Below are 24,051 nucleotides of genomic sequence, written 5' to 3' on the forward strand. Positions count from 1 at the left end.
TAAATCCTAATCCAAAATACCATCTCCATAAAAGGACAAAAGACTCAAAACTAGGGGTCCCCCACTATACACTACCAGCAAGACAAAGGCATAACAATTAGGACAGATCAGTTGGTACATGTCCCAAATTGCTTCATGTGATCAATCAATTATATCAAACAAACCCGGACCCGCATTGATTTGAGTCAACCCACATATCGTCTACTAAACGACATGCTTCCATTTTTCTTAAAAAACCCTTCAATTCACAACTTTCTCTATACATCACTCCTAGTAAGACATAAAATATTTATAACGATTATCTTAATCATTAAGAACCATCCACGCTTCTACACTTTTCTTGTCTCATTCCCTCTCCATAATAACCATAATCATTATAATATTTGTTTATACAACCACCACCACAAGTTGAATTAATATTATCAATAGTCCTTCACTATACTCTCACTATATACTTACCTTCAAAGCTATGTAGCACCCCATATATCTATAATATTAATTACATGGCTTCATATTATTGAGATCTCCACCTAGAACCTACCTCCTCCCTTCTTCATCTTCCCCTCCCACACCCTTCTTTATATATATACTCCATCCCCTCACTCCCATACTCTTCAATTCTCCACCAACCCTATCATTCCATTCCTTACTTTTCCCATCTCACTTTAAATAGTTCCCCAAGAAGAAATTCTTGCATTGCAACAATAAAAATTGATAGTGCAATTATAACTATCAACTATACTTGACACTTGATGCAGACGTATAGTGCATCTTAATATTGCGGTCACAATTACGGTTGCAGTCGATTTTCTAAAACACACAAGGTGATAGAAATCATATTGATTATAACATTTCCAAATGGAGGTGGTGCAATTAAGAAGATTCAACTCAATGGAGAGAAGACCAAGAATGTTGAAGGATTTTCTAAGCGAGAATCCAAACTCATGCTCCTCAAGCGGATTCAAATCATTTCCAAGAAGAATTACACAAAACGACGTCGTTAAACTCACACCAATCAACAACAACAACAACAACACCATTCAAATCCATCATCACTCACATTCATCATCATCCAAATTTCAAACACTGATACAAACCATAAAAAACAACGTCTCATTCTTCAAAATTACCAAATCACCCTCCACCATGCTCTCTCTACCACGATCCCTCTCACGAAAACTATCCTCAAAGAGAAGAAACCGCCGCCAAAGATGCAAAGGAGAAAGAGAAATCGAAATCGAATACAGTACGGTGAAAATCAAAGACATCATACGGTGGAAATCGTTCCGAGATTTACAACCTTCCGTTCCGTCACCGCCGTTTGATTTTCACCGTTATGTAACGGAATCGTCTACGGTTACGACTGCAACAACTTGTAGTAGTAGTGAAGATGATTCTAGCTGGAGTGACGGTGATTTTTTTAATGCTTTATGGGAAGCGCAAAACGACGGCGTTGAAGAGAGTAAAAGAAATTCGTTTTCTTCTGTTTTTGTCGGCAAGGATTCGCTGGCACCGTTCGTTGGGACCAAGGTGAGTAATTATTCAGTGCAATGTACCTTTCGAAACTTATTGTGTGTCTGCAGTTGAGGGGCCTAATATAAGGTTTTAAAAAACAGTTGGATCGCGGAAAGACTTTCGCGATTTCGGTCAGTATAGTCGTCGTGGTTGTCGCGGTGTGAAATAATTATAATTTGTTCTTTTATATAAAAGCGTGAATACTGAATAACATTATCGGTATCAGTATTTGTCGATATTATTTTGTCGCTGCAGTTTTCGCAATTTTTTTTTCATTTTTTTTCATACTAGTCCTTTTTATTTAACTAATTACGAATTTAGCTAAAGATTTCAGAATTTTTCTGTCGCTTCACACTTCAAGATGTGTTATGTTTATTGGAATTATTGTTTTGCTGATAAGAATTTATATGTAATATTTATAGGAAGATTTGATTTGCCAAGATGAACAACACAGTCCAGTTTCAGTTCTTCATGTGGGAGAACATGAATTTTCACTCTTTGATCAAAGCCTTGCCAATATTGAAAGTAAGTTTCTTCAATCATTTTTAGCTTTTGATTTTCTTTTGAAACTTAGCAATTGTACTGGTTTGATTAGAGTGATACTAATAATGTTTTATATTTGAAACAGGGAGAAAACAAAAATGTAGAGAAAGTGCTGATAAATTTGAGAGTCTTGTAAAATTTGACCTTGCAATTGCAAACTTGGATAAATGTCTCTCATTAGATGAGGAATCATACTATGATGAAGAATATAAAGATGATGATGATGATGATGAGGAGGAGAAAAAACTTGAAGAACAAGATTGGGTTGAGGAAAGGGCAAAGCAATTGCTACATTGTGTTAAAGCAACAAGTTCATCAATGCAAAGTTGTGATGAGAACTTAGGTATAGTTGTGTTGGATTTTTTCAAGGAAGAACTAAATGGCAATAGAAACCAAAAGAGGGATGATGAGGGGTTTGAGTTGGAGATAATGAAAATAGCTGAAGATTGGATAAATGGGTCATTTGAAAATTATTATGATATTGTGCTTGTTAATAAAGAAGCTTATATCAAGGAAATGGATAGGAGGAATAGGTGGTGTAGGTTTGAGGAGGAGCAAGAGGAATTGGTTTTAGAGATTGAAGAAGCTATATTGCATAGTTTGGTTGATGATATTTTGGAGATGGGTGGTTAATGGTTCAGAGAACTAGGAACCTTCTTTGGACCATGCTATACTAGTCCTATGAGACCCTCACCAACTGCACATGGATTGCCTTTGTAGTAATTTAGGATACAACTCACAATTTATGATGCTCTTGAATAAGGGTGATTAGATTTGCTGCACAAGGGCTGTAATGGTACATATATGTAAATCAATTGAAGGATTTCAAGGCATAACTCATGCCTTCTTTTTTTAGGCAGGTACTTCAGAAGTCTTTAATTGTTCCACATATATGTAAAGAAGTTAATAAATATGTGCTTTATACATTTCTTTTTTTATAATTATTGTTGGAAGTGTTTCTTATTCTATAAATTAAATTAGTATTACACATATTTGCGCTGGTTTGTCATACAATAGATTAAGTTAAAATTACGCACATATGTGCGCAGTGGTGGAGCCAACGACTGGTCAGGTAGGACAGCTGCCCAGGCTCTGTCCGGCCACGCTTCAAGATTGTTCTCGCATTTCTGTCGACAAATCTAGTGAGACAAGTATTCGTGCGTTTTGGTATTCCTCTTCTTCTCTTCTGTTTGATTATTGGCTGCTCAATCGTAGTTGTGTTATCGTTTATGATTGATGCTCAGTTCTTGCTACCAAATACTTTTAAAGTGAAGATTTTTTCATCTTGCACACAAGGTGTTTGATGAAAAGTTTCAACCAAGTTCTTTCACTTTTTTTCTGTTTCAGCTTGTGGTGAACTGTCGATTAAGTTTTTTTATGGTTGTGAGGTTGTTGAAATTATGAATGTTACGTGAAGATGTATGTAGAAGAAAAAAAGGTGAAAGCCCTTTTATAAATGATGGTTGAACAAGGGGATCAAATCATTGATGCTATTCGTTCCAACCTTGCTAAACCGCCACTTGAAACGGTCTTTTTCGAGGTAATTAATTTACATTCAAATCTTATCTTCATGTTTAAGTTAGTTCAACTCTTAATTAACCGATGCGATTTTGTTTTGCAGATTGATATGTTTAGAAACTCATATGAACTCGTGTTGAAGGAATTGAAACAATGGATGACATCAGAGAAGGTTTCTTAGTTTATTATACAAGATTGCTTTTATGATAAATGGCTATGTTATAATTATATAAGTTGTTTATTCATAACATATTATATGTTTTTGAGTTGAAAATTATAACATTTTGTATTTCCAGTGTTATCCCTTGATCAAGTTACTTAATCACTTGAGAGGTTAAATCTTTACGTTGATCTTTTGAATGAATCTTCTTCAAGAAAATGTTTGTATAACACATTGGGACACCCTTTGAAGGGTTTCCTTCCTCTTCTTATTTGCAAGAGCCTTAATCATTTTTTTTGAAGAGCGTTTATGTGTTACGATTTGTCAAAAAATTATTATGTCAAATACTGTCTTGGTAGAAAATTATGAAGCCAGTGAAAACTTGCTCAAGCTTCATAATTTTTCTGGCTTCGCCAATACATAAGCGTACGTGCACACACGTATTATATGCATATATTGTTCCTCTAGAACTGTATGAAAATGTTCTGCTCTGGAACTGTAAGAAGATCGTGTTGGAGCTCAATGAACAAGATGAAGAGGGAAGGAGAGAAAACAGTTATAACAAACTTTCTACTCAATTGGAAAACGGTTACAATGAATGATCTATATCTCAATTACAAAGCAAATGCAATATATATAAAAAAACACATATTGGGCCAAACAATTATCGCGGCATGAGAAATACACGAGCGTTTGCCCGCTCAAAGTACAACAGAGTTGCCACCAAATTTTATTTACTCCAAAAGGAAAGGGAAAATATCGATAAAACACACAAAAGATGGATAAGATGGTCATCTCAACCATGAACGGGTTCGTACTCGATGGGACCCATTTAGTCAGTCTAGTGATCGAATGTTAGCGTGATGTTTACTTGCTATCTCTACTTATGAGGAGAAAAAAATAGGATTTTTAGGTTTTTTATTATTGTGCTAGCCAAGACATCGCATCTTGTGCCTATGTATTCCCTCGTGCAATGGGAAAGTCAGAGCATTCGTAGTTCGGGGTAAAAATGATTGTTTGTTGGTTGATTTTAAGGAGCAATGTATGAATCACTCTTTGTGAAAAGGACTTCGATTGCACGGGGGCGAGAAAAAAAGTTTGATGGGTTGAGATTGATTTTAAAGTGTTTTGTGAAAAGGTGAGATGAATCGATTTTTAGGGGGTCTTTAATGGAATCCAAGCATTCAACCAAAGGCTTAAACAGTCATCACCTAAATGCTTAAAGAATAACTTGAACAATTATGTACAAACCCTTCTGGATTACTCCATTATGGACCAAACTTGATTTGATTATTAAATGTGTTTTGAAGTCTTTTGATTATGAAAGAGTTTTGAAAATCACTTGGTGTTGATCAAGATTTGTTAAATGAAATGATTTTTGAAAATTGACTTGACATTGGATCAAGCATTTGAATCTTGTTACAAAAGATTGATTTTATTGCGTCCACTTTTATCTTGTTAACAAACAAAATTCTAAGTGAAGTAAAGATAAATCATAGAAACATGCATACAAGCATTCACACACAAAGATAAACACCAAGCAATTCAAGTGACAAACCTATTTAAAATTAATTCTTAAAAGAAATTAATTTAAAGCTTTCAAGGAAAACCTTTTTGTTGTTTATAATATATTTTGAAACTAAACATATATCTAAACAAAATGAAATAAGAAAATATTTTTGTTATTTTTAATAAAAAAAAAACTAAATCTCTCTTTTAATTTTAATATAAAAACTAAAACTTATAAAAACATGAAAGAAAATGAACAAACAATTATTGGTCCAAAGGGGGTTTGTGCTCCATGAAGGAGGGTAAGGCCCAAAAAGGGTTTAAAGCCTAATAAAGGAAACAAAAACAAGCTAAAGAAAAAAAATCAGGGCCGGATTGGAGTTGATCCGAGACTCCTCCTCTTAACACCATTGGATTGAAAAAAATCCTAAGACTTTGTTTGTGAGTTTGGAGGGGAGGGGAGGAGAGGGGAAAGTTTCCGAAAACAATAATTTAAAAAAATATAGAAAAATATTTGAAATTTTTAAAAAAAATGATTTTGTTTATAATGATAAAAGAGTCGTTATCATTACTATATTTTTAATTTTTAAAATACTATAACAATCTAAAAGATATTTGAAAATTTTATATAAGTCCACCAAAATCCTCCTTCAATGCAATTTTTGAGTTCTCCTATTTTAGAGGGTTTTTGATGTTAGGAATAAAATCAAATGCTCCAAAACCCTCCTAACCAAAATCTTTCTATTCTTTTCATCCAATTTTTCCTAATTTCCAAAGTTATCCCCTCCCTTTCCCTCCAAACTCGCAAACAAAGCCAAAGATACTCTTTCTTTCTCTATCACCTCTCACTTATACAACGAAGAACTAAAAGTTTGTTTCCACTCCCTCACGCTTCTGTCTCTCTTTTGAACCGTCGCCTAAACAAATGAAACAGAAACAAATCGCGATGACAAAATCAAACCTTTCCTCAGAAATAAAATTAAACCCTCATTGAATCCTAACCCAAACGAAGCTTAGCTCGAATCTAGCTATGGGATGCGAAAACTCGGAATTTAAATTGAAAACCGTAAGCTACAGCCCTCACGGTTCAGCAAAAACATCACAAACATGAGCAATCATCAAGAAAAAACAGAAGTAAACCCTAATCCCCAACGATCCCTTCTCACAATTTCATTGATGTTTTTGCGATTACATGATACAAAGTATCAAAAGTAATGAACGCACAATAATACTAAAGCGACGAAAATCAATGCAGCATCAACAATGGGATATATTTCATCTTTGGATCTTTTTCAGGCACTTTTATTTAATTCTTTCTCTTTTTTGCAGAGGTTGGTATTTTCTATAGAGGTAGAGGGTGAAGGTGAATTTAGGAAGAAACTTTTGCAGAGGTTTAAAGTGGATATTTTTGGTGAATTATGAATGAAGGGGAGGTTGAATTTATAATGTGAAGAGAATTGAATTTGAGAGGAAAGATGAAGTTTGGGGGGGGGGGATTTTGGACAGCATTTTGTTGTTTTGATGTACTGCTTTATCACTTTTTGACATAGAAAATGTTTTGGCTATTTTAGTGTAAGTTTTTTTGGAATGTTTTGTGCAGGTCTTTGTAAGATTATGCAACAAGGTTGGTGAAGCAGCAAGAATATTACATTTTTGTTGTTATTTGTGGAAAAATATTTGTAAGTTTAACTTGGGAAATCATATGCTTTTCGTTTGTAGACCAAACTTGTAAATTTGGCCACCATGAGTGTAGCTTGCCAATTGCCATTGGAATATTGAATGAAAATTGAATGTATCTTGTGAAATTTGATCATTGTATATTGTAAAACAAGATGTAATAAGATTCCATTTGTTTCCACTTACGATCCTTCAAATTTTCTTTGAATTTTATTTATGTATGAATCAAGAAATGGTGACAATGTATGAATGTGACTGTCCAAGGCTCATTTGGTGGCAACACAAAGTTTGAAAGTATGAAAAGACACTTGCTTATAATATGAAAACATGCATGAAATGTCAAGTTTGTGACATGTTTCACAAAATAGAGATCTAAATGGTAATATGAATGTGAATGTAATGTTGTTGTAATAGGAAACCAAATCAAATGCCTTTTAATGCCCCTTTTATATGTTTCTTGCAAAACAAGATAACTCAAAACATCACAATCTTAACCTCTTGAAACAAAAGTCTATAAAGACCTAGAGCTCCATCTCTCATAAGAGCAACAAACTCCATACTTAGATTTTCACATGGTAACATGAACAACAAGAAATTAAACTCAAAATACCTAGTCATGCGACAATTCCACAAGTAAAAAAATAAGTGACCCATGGATGAATAAATGAATGTCTAAGTGAAAAGTCAAAGTTCTTTGACTTTGACTTATGTGCATGAAATGTTATGAATAGATCAAACCAAGATTGCATGAGATTCAAATGTCTAGACCTAATGATATGAATAAAGGGAGGGGCAAATTTGGGGTATGACAATAATTAAAGCTCAACACAAGTCCCAAAACAAACTAGCAACAAACACTTTGAATGTGAAATTACACTTAAACACCATCCCTTAATTCACATTCAAAGCTAAAATTAACAACACAAATTTCATTCCTCAAATTGATGAAATGTTCAGTCTTGACGGCTTTTGTCAGAACATCTGCAAGTCGCTTTTGAGTGCTATAGTGAACAACTTCTAGCACTCCGTTCTAGACTTGATTCCTTAGAAAATGGAACTTTGTGTCAATGTACTCGCTTCTCCCATGCAGCACTGGGTTCTTCGCAAGGCTCGTGGAAATTTGTTATCAATCGTCAATTTCACAGGCTTGCTCACTTTGATCTTCAGATTCTGCAATAAATTCATTAGCCAAATAGTTTAACACGCAGACAAAGCACCTGCAATGTATTCAACTTCACTAGTTGACAATACAACCACTTTTGATTCATCTCAGCAAGTGTGATTGCAAACTTGCAATTTGTTAACTCAAATATCTTCAGAAGTTCAAGTTCATACTTCAGGTGGTGCAAAATGATATCTTTCTCAAGGTACAAAGTCTGCATCCCTAGAAAATATATGATATTTTCCAGGCCATTCATCTCAAACTCATTCATCAGCACTTTCTTGAACTTAACTATCTCATTAAAACAACTTCCAGTCAGCAATATATCATCAACATAGAGACATACCAAAATCATATTGCCTTCAAAAGTATTCTAAACATAAATACCATATTCTAACTCACATTTCTAAAACCCCTACTTCTTGAAAAACAAATCAATCTTTAAATTTCAAGCTCTGGGAGCTTGCTTTAATCTATAGAAGGATTTATGTAACTTGTACACCACTCCTTCCTGATTCTTTTTCACAAATCCAGGATGTTGTAACACATACGCTTCTTCTTGTAAAGGACCATTCAGAAATGCAAATGTAACATCCATATGTATCATAGGTCAATTCCTATTAGTAGCTATAACAATCCCCAACCTGATTGTTTCACGTCGAAAGGGAGTTTTAACCCTATCTTCATTGACCTGGTAGGATTGTTGTCAAGTTGAACGACTTCAAAGTCTCCTTCCGATAATGACCTAAATGCCTCAGCTTTGGTCTTAATGAATGAGCCACGTCTGTCCTCCAAAGAGACCTCATATTTGCATATATCAAAGTCGACCATATTGACTCTTCCCTGAGCCTCTTCTAACATAGTTGTGATGGTGAGAAGGTTTTTTAGTATGAATTCATAGATACACCTTGTGGAACTTAAGTCGTCATTGAGGATGCTTAGATTCTTGACATCATTATGGTATGCCGCTTTAAGATGGCCTAAGGAGGCCACTTCATCTAATGTTGTTAGGAAAGATCTCCCAAGAATGTCGCCTAAAGAACTCTTACACGAAATTATCAAGAAACAAAGAGTTGCCTTACTTTTGTCTTTTCCTTCTCTAACTGATAATAGTAGATTTGCAGCTCTATAAGGGTGAGTTATGAAATTGTTGAATGCAAGGAGGCTTCTACGGAGTCCTACCTCCACGAGCATTTCGATGTATATGACTTTGCACAAACTTCCATTGTCTATATGAAGACCAAATATGATGTGATTTTCTATGTTGGATGTTATGATCAAAAGTAGTGCAATATTAGGAAACCCATACATCTGTTTGCGATATCAAAATCCTACCATCGGTCTATATTACGTTCATAATTTAGTGTAAGCTTTCACTTGGAAGAGGTCTTGGAAAAAAATATCTTTGTTATACAACATTTTCCCATGCATCTCATCGATGACAATGGTTTGAAATGGTGTGAGATTGGGAAATTCTATGAATTTCTTTAGCATGATGTCAGAGGATAAATTCTTCATCTTGATGCAACCTTGTAACGATATGGCTTTGGAGCCAAAGGGATCTGATGGTAGAATTTTGTGGAGAATTAGTTATCGATTCTCACAGATAACGCCATTGTTCTATGGGAATCAGAATTTTGATTGATTAGTAGTAATTGATTCCTGATATGGAGATGCGGATATCCAACGCGACAACACAGGGGTGGACCTACAAGTTTAGCACTCCAACACCCAAGTATTCCAAAAAAATGGATAAAGTGTGAGTCAGGAAAGAGTATGTGTACCTTATATTCATGTCCCCATGAGATCTTGAGATTTTAACTATAAACTTGAGATTTTATAAGTTATGCCCTCAAACCTTAATACAACATGATCTTGATATTTTATAAAGGCGCAATATGATCTTGATATTTTAAAAAGGTTTATCCCTAACTAAAATGATAGTTTTACCCAAGCTGAGCTAACGAACCAATTAGAGATTTTCCAAGCTAATCTCAGTAACCAAACATAACTTTTTCTAGCAGAGTTCTATAACCAAATAGAGATTTTATAACTGGTTTATCTCAAGAATCAAACTCAATTTTCCAAGAGTATTGCACTCTTAAGATTTATAACAACAACACTACCAATACAATTTCATCTTCACAAATGGTTTTTCACTCAAAAGCCCCAAGACAACTAGAGTGAAAGAAAATATTTCTAGAGAGGGATAAATAGAGAGATAAATTCCCAAGAAATTTGAGACTTCGGAGATTTGGTGTGAAATGAGGAGGAGAGGTGCCTCTTTTATATAAGAGATGAAGAACCAAAAAATAAAATAATTCATGGGCAATTTTAATGCCCCAATTGATTTTAAGGTCACAATCAATTGGATGACTTAAATAATTGATGATCTTGGCTCATTTTGGAAAGTTTGGATAAGGAGTCATTATCAGTTATTAAGACACTATCATAAACAATTATATAATCGTTTAAGCTTCTTCCAATTGATATTCTTAAGGTCCCCATCAATTAGGTAGATCAAAAAAGCCTTCTATTCGATTGGCTTAAGGTCCCAAACAATCGGGTAGTTAAAAAAGTCTTCCAATCAATTGGCTTAAGGTTTCAATCAATTGGTTAGTTCAAAAATGCTTCATGACACGACAAGCTTTCACACATCCCATCTTTCACAACTTTGAGACCTTCAAGATCCTTTTCTAGATATATCGATCTTATAAGCACTTCAATACAATCTTGAGTCTCCTACTAGACGAGACTTGAGATGTCCTAAAGTTTGATCACCATCATCAGAAAGTGGAAGAACCATTACTACCGACTTCATCAACTTTAGCAGTCATTGATGTTTATCGACATCAAAACTTTTAAAAAAATTATTAGCAAGATCATCTACTTCATATCTACAAGCACATAGATCTACAAATGAAATTTTTAGATTCTAAATAATAAAAGCAATTCAATTAACACATTTTTACACATTTTTTTAATATTTTATTTGATAAATTTATTATTTAATACTTAAGTTTTTTCACAATTTTATTAAAGTTAAGAAAACACAAATTAAGTAAAACTTAATCTACAGAATATAATGTATCTCCCATTAAATAAATGAATTATATCTCAAATTGATTTAAATTTAAATTTTTAAAGTTTAATATATATATATATATATATATATATATATATATATATATATATATATATATATATATATATATATATATATAAATTGATATAGCAAAATATTTATATATATATAAATTATGCTATATATATATATATATATATATATATATATATATATATATATATATATATATATATATAAATTATGCTAAATAGTTTACATAAAAAACATTGAATTCGCATATTTTCAATTTTCAATTTATTATCTAAACAAAATATCATTGAGTTGGAATGAGTTGATTTGGGTTAGATTTAAATATGATTGAGTTGGATTAAAATATGAGTTGAATTGATTTGGGTAATTAGATTTATGGACTATGAATATCAGAGACGACATCGAACCGACAAGATCTTCTGATTAAGGATTTTTTTTAAAATTAAATTTCTTTTATTTTTAAATTATGAGGTGAATTGTTTATAAAATAAATAAATAAACTGCATAATAATATAAACTAAATTTCATTGATAAGACATACACAATCACATGTTTACAATTTAATAAAATTAAAACAAGTATTTCAAAACTTCCATACAAATTTAATAAACAAAATCATAACACAATGACCGTTTAATTTCAGTAATATTGTAGTACATATTTTATTGTTTTTTTTTTCATTTATATATGGACTATTTTTTTTATAAGCATTTGCATATGGACTATTAATCCGTTGGACTTGTTGGAAAATCACTAATTAATTTAAAAATATATGATAATAATTTATTTTTTTGAGAAAATAAGATTCATTTCTTAAATTTTATAAATGATTTTATATTTGATTTTCTAAATCTAAATTTATATTTGATTTACTAAATCAAATTTTTTATTTGATATTTTTAATATAATTAACAAAATTTGATATGTAATAAATGCATCAATTATTAATAGATTCGCTATTTAATATTTTGTAAATTGCATTAATGTAAATCACTCACCGACATTAAACTAAAGGTTCATTAAAAAGCCCAAAATAATCTTAAATCTATATAAACCCCTCACTCAATTTCTCAACTCACTTCATTGTTCTTTCTTTGCTAAAATTCTCTTTCCGTTACAAACTCTTCTTCTTCTCATAGCTCAACGAGTTCTCAATTTCGCATTCGCAAACTTCAGGTAACTTGTTCGTCAAGGTTTCTTCTATTCTCGTTTACAAATTTTTTCGCTTTACGTTATCATCAAGGTATGCGTTGGTTGAATGATTTAGGATTAGTGATGAGTGGTGATTTGATATTCGGTATTGTAAAGCTCAGATTTTTAGGGTTTAGTATGATTTCGGATGTGATCAAATTGGATATTGAAATGCTGATAAAGTGGTTGATTTGGATTTGGAGCGTTATTGGAATGTTGCTTCTTTTTAGTTTATCATGGTAATGAAAGTGACAAGGTTCAAATGTAGGGTTTAGTTTGAATTAGGATGTGATCGAATTGGGCATTGAAATTTAGGGTTTAATATGATTTGGGATGTAGTCAAATTGGATATTGAAATGTTGATGAAGTGGCTGATTTGGATTTTGGGTGTTATTGGAATGTTGTTTCTTTTTAGATTAATATGGATATGAAAGTGAAAAGGTTCAACAGAACTGAACGAGTCATTGGGACAACATGCATCTATTGGCTCCAAGGAAGATGCAACAGAAACCCGTGTAGGTTTCTTCACAGTGAAACACCGTCGATTAGGACTACTGCTTCTTATAGAGATGATACTGCATCATACCATAATGCAAGGAAGCGTTGTAGTGTATCGTCTGAATCTGCTAAGAGGGTCTTATGTAGAAAGACTGAAAATGACACGTCGGTTCCCAAACATACTACTAAGAAGGTCTTGAGTAGAAATTTGGAAGATGACAGAGAAAGGACACAAGTTCTTCCTCAGAACCCTTCAACAAGCATCTGCAAATATTGGATGAATGACAACTGTGTTCATGGTGATAAGTGCCGGAATTTACATTCATGGTCTTATGGCGATGGGTTTTCCATATTAGCAAAGCTTCAAGGACACAAGAAGGTACTTACTTGGGCTTATATCCACTTCCTTCTAAGTTCCTCATAAAACCTAGAAATTTTGGCTTCTTTTTTAACTGATAATGCTCACGTGGTTTAATTAAAATATTTGTGAACAGCTTGCCACCGGAATTGCACTTCCAAATGGATCAGACAAACTTTATTCTGGCAGCGCCGACGGGACACTTCGGTCATGGGACTGCCATACCGGTCAATGTGCCAATCTGATGAATCTTGGTGCCGAAGCTACCTCTTTGATTAATGAAGGCCCATGGATTTTTGTCGGTCTTCCTAACATTGTCAAGGTAAGCTCGTATTCTTACTTCAGTTATTGTTTTCTTCCATTGTATGGTCTTGTCGATTATATAGGACTATTACTTGTAAGCTGATTATGTCAATGTGGTTTTGTGAAGGCATGGAATATTCAGACTGCTTCGCAGTTTACTCTTGATGGACCTAAGGGACGAGTACTTGCCATGACTGTTGGCAATGATACACTCTTAGCTGGAGCAGAGGTAACTACTACCCACACATTGGTTTATGGTTGTTATCTAGATAAATCAGATTTTCAATCCTCTAATTGCTACTAGTTGTGTAGTTTACCTCTTACTTTTGAAACTGTTCATTCTGTTAATTGATGTTAAATTTGATTATTTAATTCACAGGATGGTGTAATTTCTGCATGGAAAGGCAGCTCGAAACCCAATTCTCCTTTTGAATTGGTTGCATCCCTATGCGGTCACACTAAATCTGTTGTTTGCCTGACTGCTGGGGCTCACAACAAGATGCTGTACTCAGGATCCAAGGATCAAAGCATTAAGGTATTTTGTTCTTCTATCTTAGCTCTACTCAGTTGGTTGTTTCTTTATATATGTTTTGTTTGATAATTATTTCTCATCGTTTTATTCAGGTTTGGGACCTAGACACATTTGAGTGTAAAATGACACTCAATGCACATGCAGATGAAGTCACATCCCTTCTTTGTTGGGACAATTTCTTGTTATCCGGTTCATCAGACCGCACTATCAAGGTCTGGTATAAAACCATGGAGGAAACTTTGGAAGTTGCATATTCACACGATGTAGAAAATGTAAGTTACTTAGCTAGTATGTTTAACATCTGTACATTGTTGAACATTATTCGGTTGTGTGTTTTTTCGTTTGTAGTAGTTGTCAATTTGATATTTCTTATAATGGTTGTGAATGAACGGTTTTTTATTCTGTTTTTTACAGGGTGTTGTTGCACTTTCTGGAATGACAGATCCAAAAGATAAGCCTATAGTGTTCTGCTCTACTAGAGACAACTCAGTTCGCCTCTATGAACTGCCATCGTAAGTCAACTTGCAACAATCACCATCACCATCACCATCACCTTCTAATGTAAACTTGATTCGGTTCTTGATTGTATCTCTACATTAATGATTTACAGGTTTGTGGAGAGGGGTAGATTGTTTGCTAAGCAAGAAGTTGGATTAATCGATGTAGCTCCTGGTGGACTCTTCTTCACCGGAGACAGAACTGGAATGCTGACTGTCTGGAAATGGTTAGAAGAGCCCAAGGTTGCAGCATCCTCTTGAGTCATGACAAATGCTTTCTTCCACCAACTACTTAACACCGTTGATGTGAATTGCGTAATGCTTTCAATTTATTTTTTCTCCAATCAATTCATGATTGCTAATTGTAAAAGCAAATTTGTATATATTTAACGGAGCAATTCCAGTTCCATTTTTGCCATCTGCTGTTAGTTCGATGTGATTATTGTAAAAAGAAGTTTATATTAAATAGAAAATTCCAATTCCATTTTCTCCTACTTTTCTGTTTGTGGCATAAAATAACTTAAAATGGAAGTAAAAACATAGCAAGACTGTTCAAAAGCAAAATCCTAAGAAATCAAAAGACAAATTTAGCTTTGTTTATTTTGATGGTATTGCAAGTTGTGTGCATGAATGTAAGTGTGGTTACATAAAATGAGAAACTAAATGAAAAATACATGTAAGTGAGCCTCTGCATATTCATTAGAAATAGAAGACACATCGGTTTGACAACAAAGATTATAAAACTATGATGTCTTTATCATAAACAAAATAATGATGTTTTGACATCATGTTGAACATCACTTAATCAAACCAAGTATAGCTAGAGATTGAAGAAAAGGTAACTAATTTGAATGTTGGTAATATGAACTTAAATTTACTTTGATGCAAAAATGACTAGGATGAATCAAAGAGTCTCAGGTATATGGTGGTAATTAGCTTGTTATATGTTTCACATTACTTTTGTAAAAGATATTTGAATAAAAAGTGGGTTATTAAGGTTTTGTTTGAAAGTTTGGAAGAGAGAAGATGAGAAGGCTTCCGAAAATAAAATTTTAAAAGAACAAGTTAATTTTGTATGTTCTACCATATTACGACTATTATTGTTATAAATTTTGTTTAAAACTTAAATTATACAAGTACATTTTATTGGCTGATTCTACAAGAATTTTTCTGCCTAGGTTTTCCCTTGTAAAATTATGGGTAATTTATACTTATCCCAATGAAATTTTGTCACATAAATTAAAATTTTAAAATTACATATTAATTCAAAATTCTAAGACATTGAGTATATAGCTCTTCTCATTTAAAAAGTGTTAAACATCCTCTTTTTCATCATTCCATGCAATATGAAAATCATTATCCCACTTAACATACCAAAATCTTAATACTCAAAAATGGAAAATCATATATTATTTCTTTGATTTCATTTTAATTCTTTAAAATTTTTTATAAATATGTAATTTTAAAATTTTAATTTATGTGGAAAAACTCCATTGATACATGTTCTTTGGAGGTAAATTACCCCTAACTTTACAAAGGTAACCGAGAATTTACTTTTTTTTAATATATGAATAAGTTGTGGTTGTAGCGAGAAATTCATTATTATTTTTATTTTTGGGATTCGTGGGTAAACAAAGGTTAGGAAGCAGCGGTCTAATTGCGGTTTGGAGTAAAAGAAAATATTATGCATTAACTTGTGTAGTATTTTTGTAGTAACCATGACCCATCTATTCCCGTAGTATGTTTGAACTAAACTATAATCAAATTTAATTTATTTTGTTTCGAACTATAATATGTGAAACTGTTTGAAATTTGAAATATGTGGTTGTTATTGTTATATGTAATTCATATTCAGTTTTATTTTAGCTTTGCATTTAGTTTGTATTTTGGTTACATTTAAGTTTGGTTGTATAAATACTGAAACTCAGTTTTCAATGTTGAGTTTGTTAAGAAAGAGAATCACTTGTAACCATTTTTCTATTTTGAGAAAGAAAGTTAGTTGCAAATCTATTTTTTTCTCTTCTTCTATCTTCATCTTTATCTTCAATATTGTGCACCAATAATTGGTATCTAGAATTCTAGTTAGATTCACAGGGAAACACGAGTGTAAGTGAGACGTGTGTGATTGATTTCCGCCCATTCAATTCACAGTGAATTGATGATCAAAATTAGTACATAATTACATTTCTTGATTTGGAGGGATTGGGAAACACAAGTATTGGTGAGATTTGGGTGAATTTGCACAAAAACAAAGATGAACTACGATAATGGTAGCTTGAACACACAGCTTCCAGTATTTGATGGAAAGAACTGGAATCGGTGAATGATTATTATGCGTGTGTTGTTTGGCGCTAAAGATGTTATTGATCTCGTCAATGACGGTTACACGCAGGTTGCAGCAAATGCAAATGAAGCGCAGAGAAACGCGCAAACAGAACTGAGGATGAAGGATCAGAAAGCGTTGTTCTATATCCATTAGTTTGTGGATACAAATGTGTTTGAGAAGATCGTTGATTCAAGGACGACGAAGGCTGTGTGGGACACATTGGTGGAGTGCTACGGCGGTGACGCATCAATGAAAAAGGTGATCAATGAATCATTCATAATGGTAACTTAACCTACAAGATTAGAGATTCCATGAAATATGTCCAATGAATAAAAACAAGTGTGAAGTGATATGAGAATAAACATGTTATTAAACATGATTTCTAAAGCATCGACTGAATTCTTAATGAGATTTATACATTGCATGGAATGGAGTACCTAGTTACACGAGGATTCTAGATAGGCTCACCTTTGTGAATGTGAAAATGAGGTCGCTTCCAATGAAATTTCAAGCATAGATACCTAGAGTGTTCACTAAACTGGGATAGACATGCATGGCTAGTATAACACGAGCTTATTGAGAATACACCATAAAAAAGTTGTATGTAGGTCTAAAACCAGAAATGAAGTTTAAGACTACAATCACTCTTGTTAAATCTGAATCTTACTCGATATGTTGAGGTTTAAGTCTATTGACACCTTTGTTGATGTACTACTTTATAACGAAGCGTTTAGCGCTACTTCTGAAATCCCTTTTTAAATTTAAGTGGAAGATTGTTGAAATAATTAATGTTGGAACATTTGTCCAAGCTAAAGTTTCAATGTAGGTATTGAATTGAAAAACCTCTTTAAGTCTCACGTTGGACAACTTTCACTTCTTTCAAGTGTTTATACAGTGGTAGAAGTCAACAAGGATACCAAAAATTTGAAAACGAAGAGACTAGTGTCAATAACTAATACCATGGATGGTTCATCTGACCAGCTCGATTTGGGTCGGGTTTTGGCTTATGGCTTGACTTGGTGTTAATCCTTTTTTTGGCACTAGAAAGCTTAATTTTTTAATAGGAAATTAAATTCGAAATTGACACATCACCTTTTTTCGTAAGTATTGATTAAACATCTAAAATTGGGCCTAGGGTTTAAGAGAGTTGTGTGACCTCTCCCTAAATTCTCTCAAATTCAAATTGACCTATTACCAGTGTTTTAAAAACCGGACCGGACCGGCCGGTCGGACCGGTCGAACCGGGAACCGGCCAGGTAACCGGTCTGGTTCAATAGTCGGATCAGATATGCCATTAAACCGGTGAGAACCGGTGAAAACCGGAAAAACCGGGAAAATCGGGTAAACCGGAAAACCGGCGGTTTAATTGCTTTTTTTTTCTTTTTTTTTAAAAACTTTTTTTTTTAATTTTTTTTAACTTTTTTTTAACATTTCTTTTAAACTTTTTTTTTTAACTTTATTTTAATATATTTAGTAGTGTATTACTTAAATAGCATTCTCACATAGTTTTTTAGTGACAAATTAAAAACTTTATTGTCTATTTGTTATCTTTCTATTAAATTTTCTTAAATAGCATAAACATATTGAATTTTATTTGATTTTCTTTTTAGGAGGATCCTATTTTTAATTAAATTTGGTACACATTAGAGTTATTTTGTTATAAATTATTCAATTAGATTATGTTGTAATTAGATTTTGTTTAGATTATGTTGTAATTAAACTTTGTTTGCAATTAGACTTTGTAATTTTTTACTATGTGTGATACATTTGTTTAAAATTTGAATTTAAGTTATGAAATTGTGAATTTATGATATGATATTTTTAAAAAATTTAAAAGCTAATTATATTTTTTTAGAGACTGAATCATCCGGTTCGACCGGTTTTATACCTATATAATGACAGGTCTATTCAACCGAGTTATCCGGTTTAATCCGGTTTGATCGTGCGGTTCGACCAGTGACCCAGTGGTTCGACCGATAAACCAGTGACCCAACACCCTCACCGGTTCGATGACCGGTCCGGTTTTTAAAACACTGCCTATTACTTCTCAAATCACACCAAAAGCTTCTGATTTTTTCATTCCTCGCTCTATCTTTTATGATACCGAACAAGATAAAACAACTAAACAACTTAATTTAGTTGTTTTATCTTGTGGACTTCATAGTTGATAGTCTACTTGCATAATTTTAGACAGTGACGTAATACGTCTTAAAAAAACAACTAAATACACACTAAGCCAATAATAAGTCAATTTTCAAATTTTAGAAATTTAAGAAAAGAAAAAGGTATGGCATACTCGCAAGTTTATTTTAGGTTTTTAGAATTTAATCCCGTGTAATTTGTATTCCTACTAATATTATATACAAATAACTTGTTCTCATGATATACATTCATACTAAAGGATGAAAATCTAACATTCTCATAAGAAAAAATCTTATCCTATACAACATTCCATTATCATTCACATATTTTAATGTAAATTAATCGAAAGTATTTCTATACTTACCAAACACGAGTTGGAATGGAAATGATAGCATGTCGAATAAGATGCCAGAGTGAAGGAATCATTGTAACTGAACAACATTGAAACCACTAATTTTGCCAGAGTGAAGGAATCATTGTAACTGAACAACATTGAAACCACTAATTTTGACTAATTTGAATTAATAAGGTGTTGCCGTGTAATAGAGTGTTGTCAGTAGGAGAAGAATGTCTATTAATGAAAAAACTAATGAAAGATCAAAGACAATGTGCCAACCCACAAAAAATGCAAGGTCATGAACCTGTTAACAAACGCTTTGTACATGGTAATTAGATATTCATCATCCAGGTTCTACAGGAGTTTAAAATTTGATAAGCAAAACATGTGATATGCAAATAAACAGCAATAAAATTTCTATTACATTTTTCCAAAAGCCATAAAATATGATAGCAAAATATTATATCAGTGAAACTATAGGCTACTCAGTGCATACAGCATACTATCATTTGTAAGTTGATTCAGCAACATAATTGCCAAATTTTAATTGGAAAGGTTCACCATCACTCCAACAATTGTCTTCATTATTATACTATGATATAATTCCTTCATCAAATATTTTATCACCTATATACTAACCACCATGCAATGTTGATATAAAGACCACAACGTCTTTTTCCTCCAGTGTTGTATTCAGCTGACCGCTTAGCTCCCAATCACAATCGTTCACAAGCACGAGAACTCCAGGTCTCCTATAACACAAATCACGGACAGGAAAAAAAAGTTCAGCATCCATGTAATGATAATATTACACATTTCACGTGTCTGTTCAGTAATAGGTAATCAGATAAATGTAATTATGCATGATTCAGATATATGTATATCGTCAAGCTTACACAGTATCTCCTTTTATGAACATTTCAGGCCTCTCCTTAATCAGGTTGGTTTGCACCCAAGAAAGCAATTCTCTCATGGTTAACTGGAAGTATGAAAGAAATAGTTTTAAGAATGTCAAGCATAGAAGTGTGTGGAAAAAAACAATAAACCAATAATTTTGAAGTCATATAGTACTACCTTGCCTTCTCCATTTTTTGGTTCAAATTCCACATTGACATGGTGAATCTTCTTGGAGTCACAGAGAAGCTCCAAACCCCCTCTGTATGTTTCAACCATTTTAACAAACCAGGCAAAAGTAAAATTTCTAATTCAGATATAGATAACTACACAAAAACCAAATGGCTTTTGAGTCACCCACCTAAGCAAACTAATAAGATAAAGTGGTAAAATCTATATCTAAAATAACTGGGTATTAGTACAGTAGTAATATCAACAATATTGAATTGAGATATCAGTATGTCTAGCAAGACAATAGAGTTTAGGTTTGAATCACTCTTCCGAGTCTACCAAAACACAAAACTCAGTATACAGGGAAAATCATAAATAATTATCCATTAAACTCAAACTAGACCTATGAAGCACAAACACAGACAACGAACCGGGCACGACACCGACACGTCGACACCGATAGTAATTTGAAAAAATGAATAAATTGAGTGTAACTACAAGTCTTGGTGTCGGACACGCCATTTTGAGTGCTACAGAGAACTAGACTGACAAGTTTCGCCAATTGAGCTGATAAACCAAATATGTAATCAGTTCAAATAACATGTCAAACCAGTTACATGAATGAACTTGTGCAATGCAACAAAATCTGACTTGTTCAGCTTTTCCACCAAAAGACTTGGTAAGGTTAACACCAGCCAAATCATGAACTTAAAAAAAAGGTTTGGCTATAATAAAAAGGAAGAAAAAAGGTGTAAAGCTCGTGAAAGGTAAAGGACAAAGCAAATAATTAAAGTATAGATAATAAGGGCAATCCTTAAGTTTCTAATTTCAAAATAAAGAAATTGGAGTTCGAATTTTACATTTTGAACATAATTGTATCATGCTCTGTATACTAGTAATTGTACCTCGGTTTTGCGGGCAGGTTTTTAAATAGTAATTGCTGTCAAGTAGTGATCCTAGATATTAAGCAGAATCACAGTCAAATATGGCCAATGCAACCTCGATCAGGTTTGCAATTTCGTCAACATAAAATACCATTATCCGATGGTCTAGATTGCAGTCATTTATTTAAAACAACGTGATTATATTTTTTCGCAGGATTATCACTAACCATTTAGCCCATTCCTTGATGAATATGAGGACCGCATCAAGCTTAATAACACTTGTTAAAGCATCTTTATCCCTAAAGACAAGGCTAGTGAGCTATGTATATAGCATCAACCAACACTTCAGATTGAAAGTATAATCAATAACCAAGACAAGTGGTTTCATTCAATCACTTCAATTTCCATCTACCCTTTTCATCCTAAAGCATGTATCTTTTCAAGTTTTCAGCTTTTAGTCTCATTAACTAAAAATATATTCTAAAAATTTCATCTTTTTATTGAATTAGTAAGCTATGTATGATAAACATGAGGCATAAAATAAGAGAATATGAGTGAACAAATAAAGCATAACAAGTGAAAATTGAAGAAACGTTACGAGCAGAGAATTGTAATAACAGAACTAACGTAAACATACCCGAACTCAAGTGTTAGCTGCATCTTGAACAATGAAGTTTGGTGAGTAAATCTGCAATTTGACGTGCTCGTGCGACGGTGGCTGCAGCAGAGAGTGTACTCCGATTGGGTGCGACGGTGAAAGGGAAAATCTTCCACGATCGCGGTGAGTTAGGGTTTTATGCTCGGTTTGCCTTTTTTTGGAAAAACATTAGGTTGAAACGATGTCGTTTCATGGATTTTTTTTTTTTTGAGTTGTAAAACATAAAAATGGAGGGTTTGTTTTGATTGTGTTTTTTTTTTCTTTCTGAAATTACTTTACAAATTGAATTTTAAAACTGATTTTGAGCAGAAAAATAATTAAAAAATATTTTGTTTAAAAAGAGATATAGTTTTTTAAAAGTACTATATAGTTTTGAAATTTTTTAAAAAAAATAATCATGTTTTACAATAAAAATATCCAAATAACTATCTTTCGCAACTAATTTTTAAAGTATTCATATTTAAAATGCGACAATATTTAAAAATTAAGAAGAGTAGTTTATTGAATTGACGATATTACTATAGGTGTAGTTAATCAAATTAGGGACAACATTACAAAGGTATGAACAGTAACCAATTCTATTGGATACTTGGGGATTATTTTTAGTATACATAGATGTGCATTCCACCATTTATTTCACCTCTTATTGTTTTCTCCTTAATTTTTTTTTCACTTGTTCTAACATGCTTACTAAAAGAAATGGACATGTTTGTTTTTCGAGAATCAAGCCTATGATGAAGATGCGTTTTTGAAACATCCGGAGTTTCGAGTTAAAAATGACAATGATGTTGGGATATGATGTTTGCACTAGATGATATTGTTCTGGTTGTTGTAATATCTCAGATATGTTGTGGTGTTAGGTTTTTTTGTTGTTGTTTTAGACGTATTTATGTTCGTTTTGTTGTAACCAAAAGTCGTTATATATATATATATATATATATATATATATATATATATATATATATATATATATATATTAAATACCAACATTTCCTACTATAATTAAAACACTCTAACATCACAACACCAAAACATCCATCAACCATATGGCTATCATACACCATAACTACCATTTCTTCTTTTCCCCAACAAAACATTCAATGTCGTCATTCAATTGACTAGGTCGTTCACCAATAATCCCATCAACTCAAACAACGCAACTGCCGTCATTCAATTGACTAGGTCGTTCACCAATAACCCAATCAATTCAAACAACGCAACTGCCGTCATTCAATTGACTAGGTCGTTCACCAATAACCCCATCAACTCAAACAACGCAATTGTCGTCATTCAATTGACTAGGTCGTTCACCAATAATCTCATCAACTCAAACAACGTAACTCAACTATTATGATATGGGTAACAAACTCAGTTACGACAATGTCAATGCGTTCACCAGACTACGTAGAATTACAAAAATTTATTCGAAAATCTAGTAATGGTGATGTTTCAAGGGTCTCAGTTTCAAACACTTGACAGACTAGTATGAAAAAAAGGTATTTATGGTGTGTAAAATCGATGGCATGTATGAACAAGCGGGTCGACGTTAATGAAAAAAATATTTCACATGTAATCTAATTTAAATTAAACATTATTTTTTATTTAATGAGAAAAGGAGTGATGCACTGAGAGTCTAAAAAAGCTTTACACTGTCAATCAATCACGACTTTGTTAAGTGCCAAGTCATACTGTAAATTTTAAGTTACTGATATGATATGGCAGAATAAAATATTTCTATTGGATGACAGTGTAAAGATTTTTTACACTGTCAGTGCACTACCTTTTAACTCTTATTTAATTGTTTTATTAACTAATTAAAATAAAATAAAAATCGGAAGAGCCAATTGCATCGGATACTCCTATGGAATGCAAAAAATTTATTTGAAACATGCCTACTAGGTTTATTTAGTAGTTTTTTTTCATGGTGATGCAAGTCTTGCATTCAATTTTTCTGAAGTGGAAGTTTTTTTATGTCGCAAGACTTTCCTTCATGATCGATTGATGCTGAAGAAAAGGGATACTCCTCCCACTTTGAATGATTTACTTGACAAATCAAGC

At 32.8% G+C, this 24,051-nt stretch overlaps 3 protein-coding genes across 4 annotated transcripts; 2 read left to right on the plus strand and 1 right to left on the minus strand.

Moving 5' to 3' along the window:
• Positions 1 to 392: 392 nt before the first annotated feature.
• On the plus strand, positions 393 to 2,912 carry LOC131633082 (uncharacterized). Its single transcript, XM_058903792.1, has 3 exons — positions 393 to 1,530; positions 1,938 to 2,040; positions 2,144 to 2,912. The coding sequence occupies exons 1-3, from the start codon at positions 859 to 861 to the stop codon at positions 2,689 to 2,691; spliced, it is 1,323 nt and encodes a 440-aa protein (XP_058759775.1). The 5' UTR covers positions 393 to 858; the 3' UTR covers positions 2,692 to 2,912.
• A 9,358-nt stretch (positions 2,913 to 12,270) lies between these two features.
• LOC131633080 (zinc finger CCCH domain-containing protein 48-like) lies at positions 12,271 to 14,988 on the plus strand. Of its 2 annotated transcripts, XM_058903789.1 has the most exons (8): positions 12,271 to 12,378; positions 12,809 to 13,270; positions 13,386 to 13,571; positions 13,680 to 13,781; positions 13,932 to 14,087; positions 14,177 to 14,356; positions 14,499 to 14,596; positions 14,695 to 14,988. In XM_058903789.1, the coding sequence occupies exons 2-8, from the start codon at positions 12,815 to 12,817 to the stop codon at positions 14,840 to 14,842; spliced, it is 1,326 nt and encodes a 441-aa protein (XP_058759772.1). In that variant the 5' UTR covers positions 12,271 to 12,378; positions 12,809 to 12,814; the 3' UTR covers positions 14,843 to 14,988. The 2 variants fall into 2 exon arrangements, with proteins under 2 accessions (XP_058759772.1, XP_058759771.1); XM_058903788.1 differs by having other exon boundaries at positions 12,285 to 13,270.
• Positions 14,989 to 19,688: 4,700 nt separating this feature from the next.
• LOC131633076 (ubiquitin-related modifier 1 homolog 2-like) lies at positions 19,689 to 22,140 on the minus strand. Its single transcript, XM_058903785.1, has 4 exons — positions 21,973 to 22,140; positions 20,461 to 20,542; positions 20,283 to 20,365; positions 19,689 to 20,138 (listed from the first exon to the last, which is right to left on the minus strand). Exons 1-4 carry the CDS (start codon positions 21,993 to 21,995, stop codon positions 20,021 to 20,023), a joined length of 306 nt encoding a protein of 101 aa, XP_058759768.1. The 5' UTR covers positions 21,996 to 22,140; the 3' UTR covers positions 19,689 to 20,020.
• Between the last annotated feature and the right edge of the window lie 1,911 nt (positions 22,141 to 24,051).

This window comes from Vicia villosa, unplaced genomic scaffold, assembly GCF_029867415.1.
Source record: "Vicia villosa cultivar HV-30 ecotype Madison, WI unplaced genomic scaffold, Vvil1.0 ctg.001069F_1_1, whole genome shotgun sequence".
Taxonomy (NCBI): Eukaryota; Viridiplantae; Streptophyta; class Magnoliopsida; order Fabales; family Fabaceae; genus Vicia; species Vicia villosa.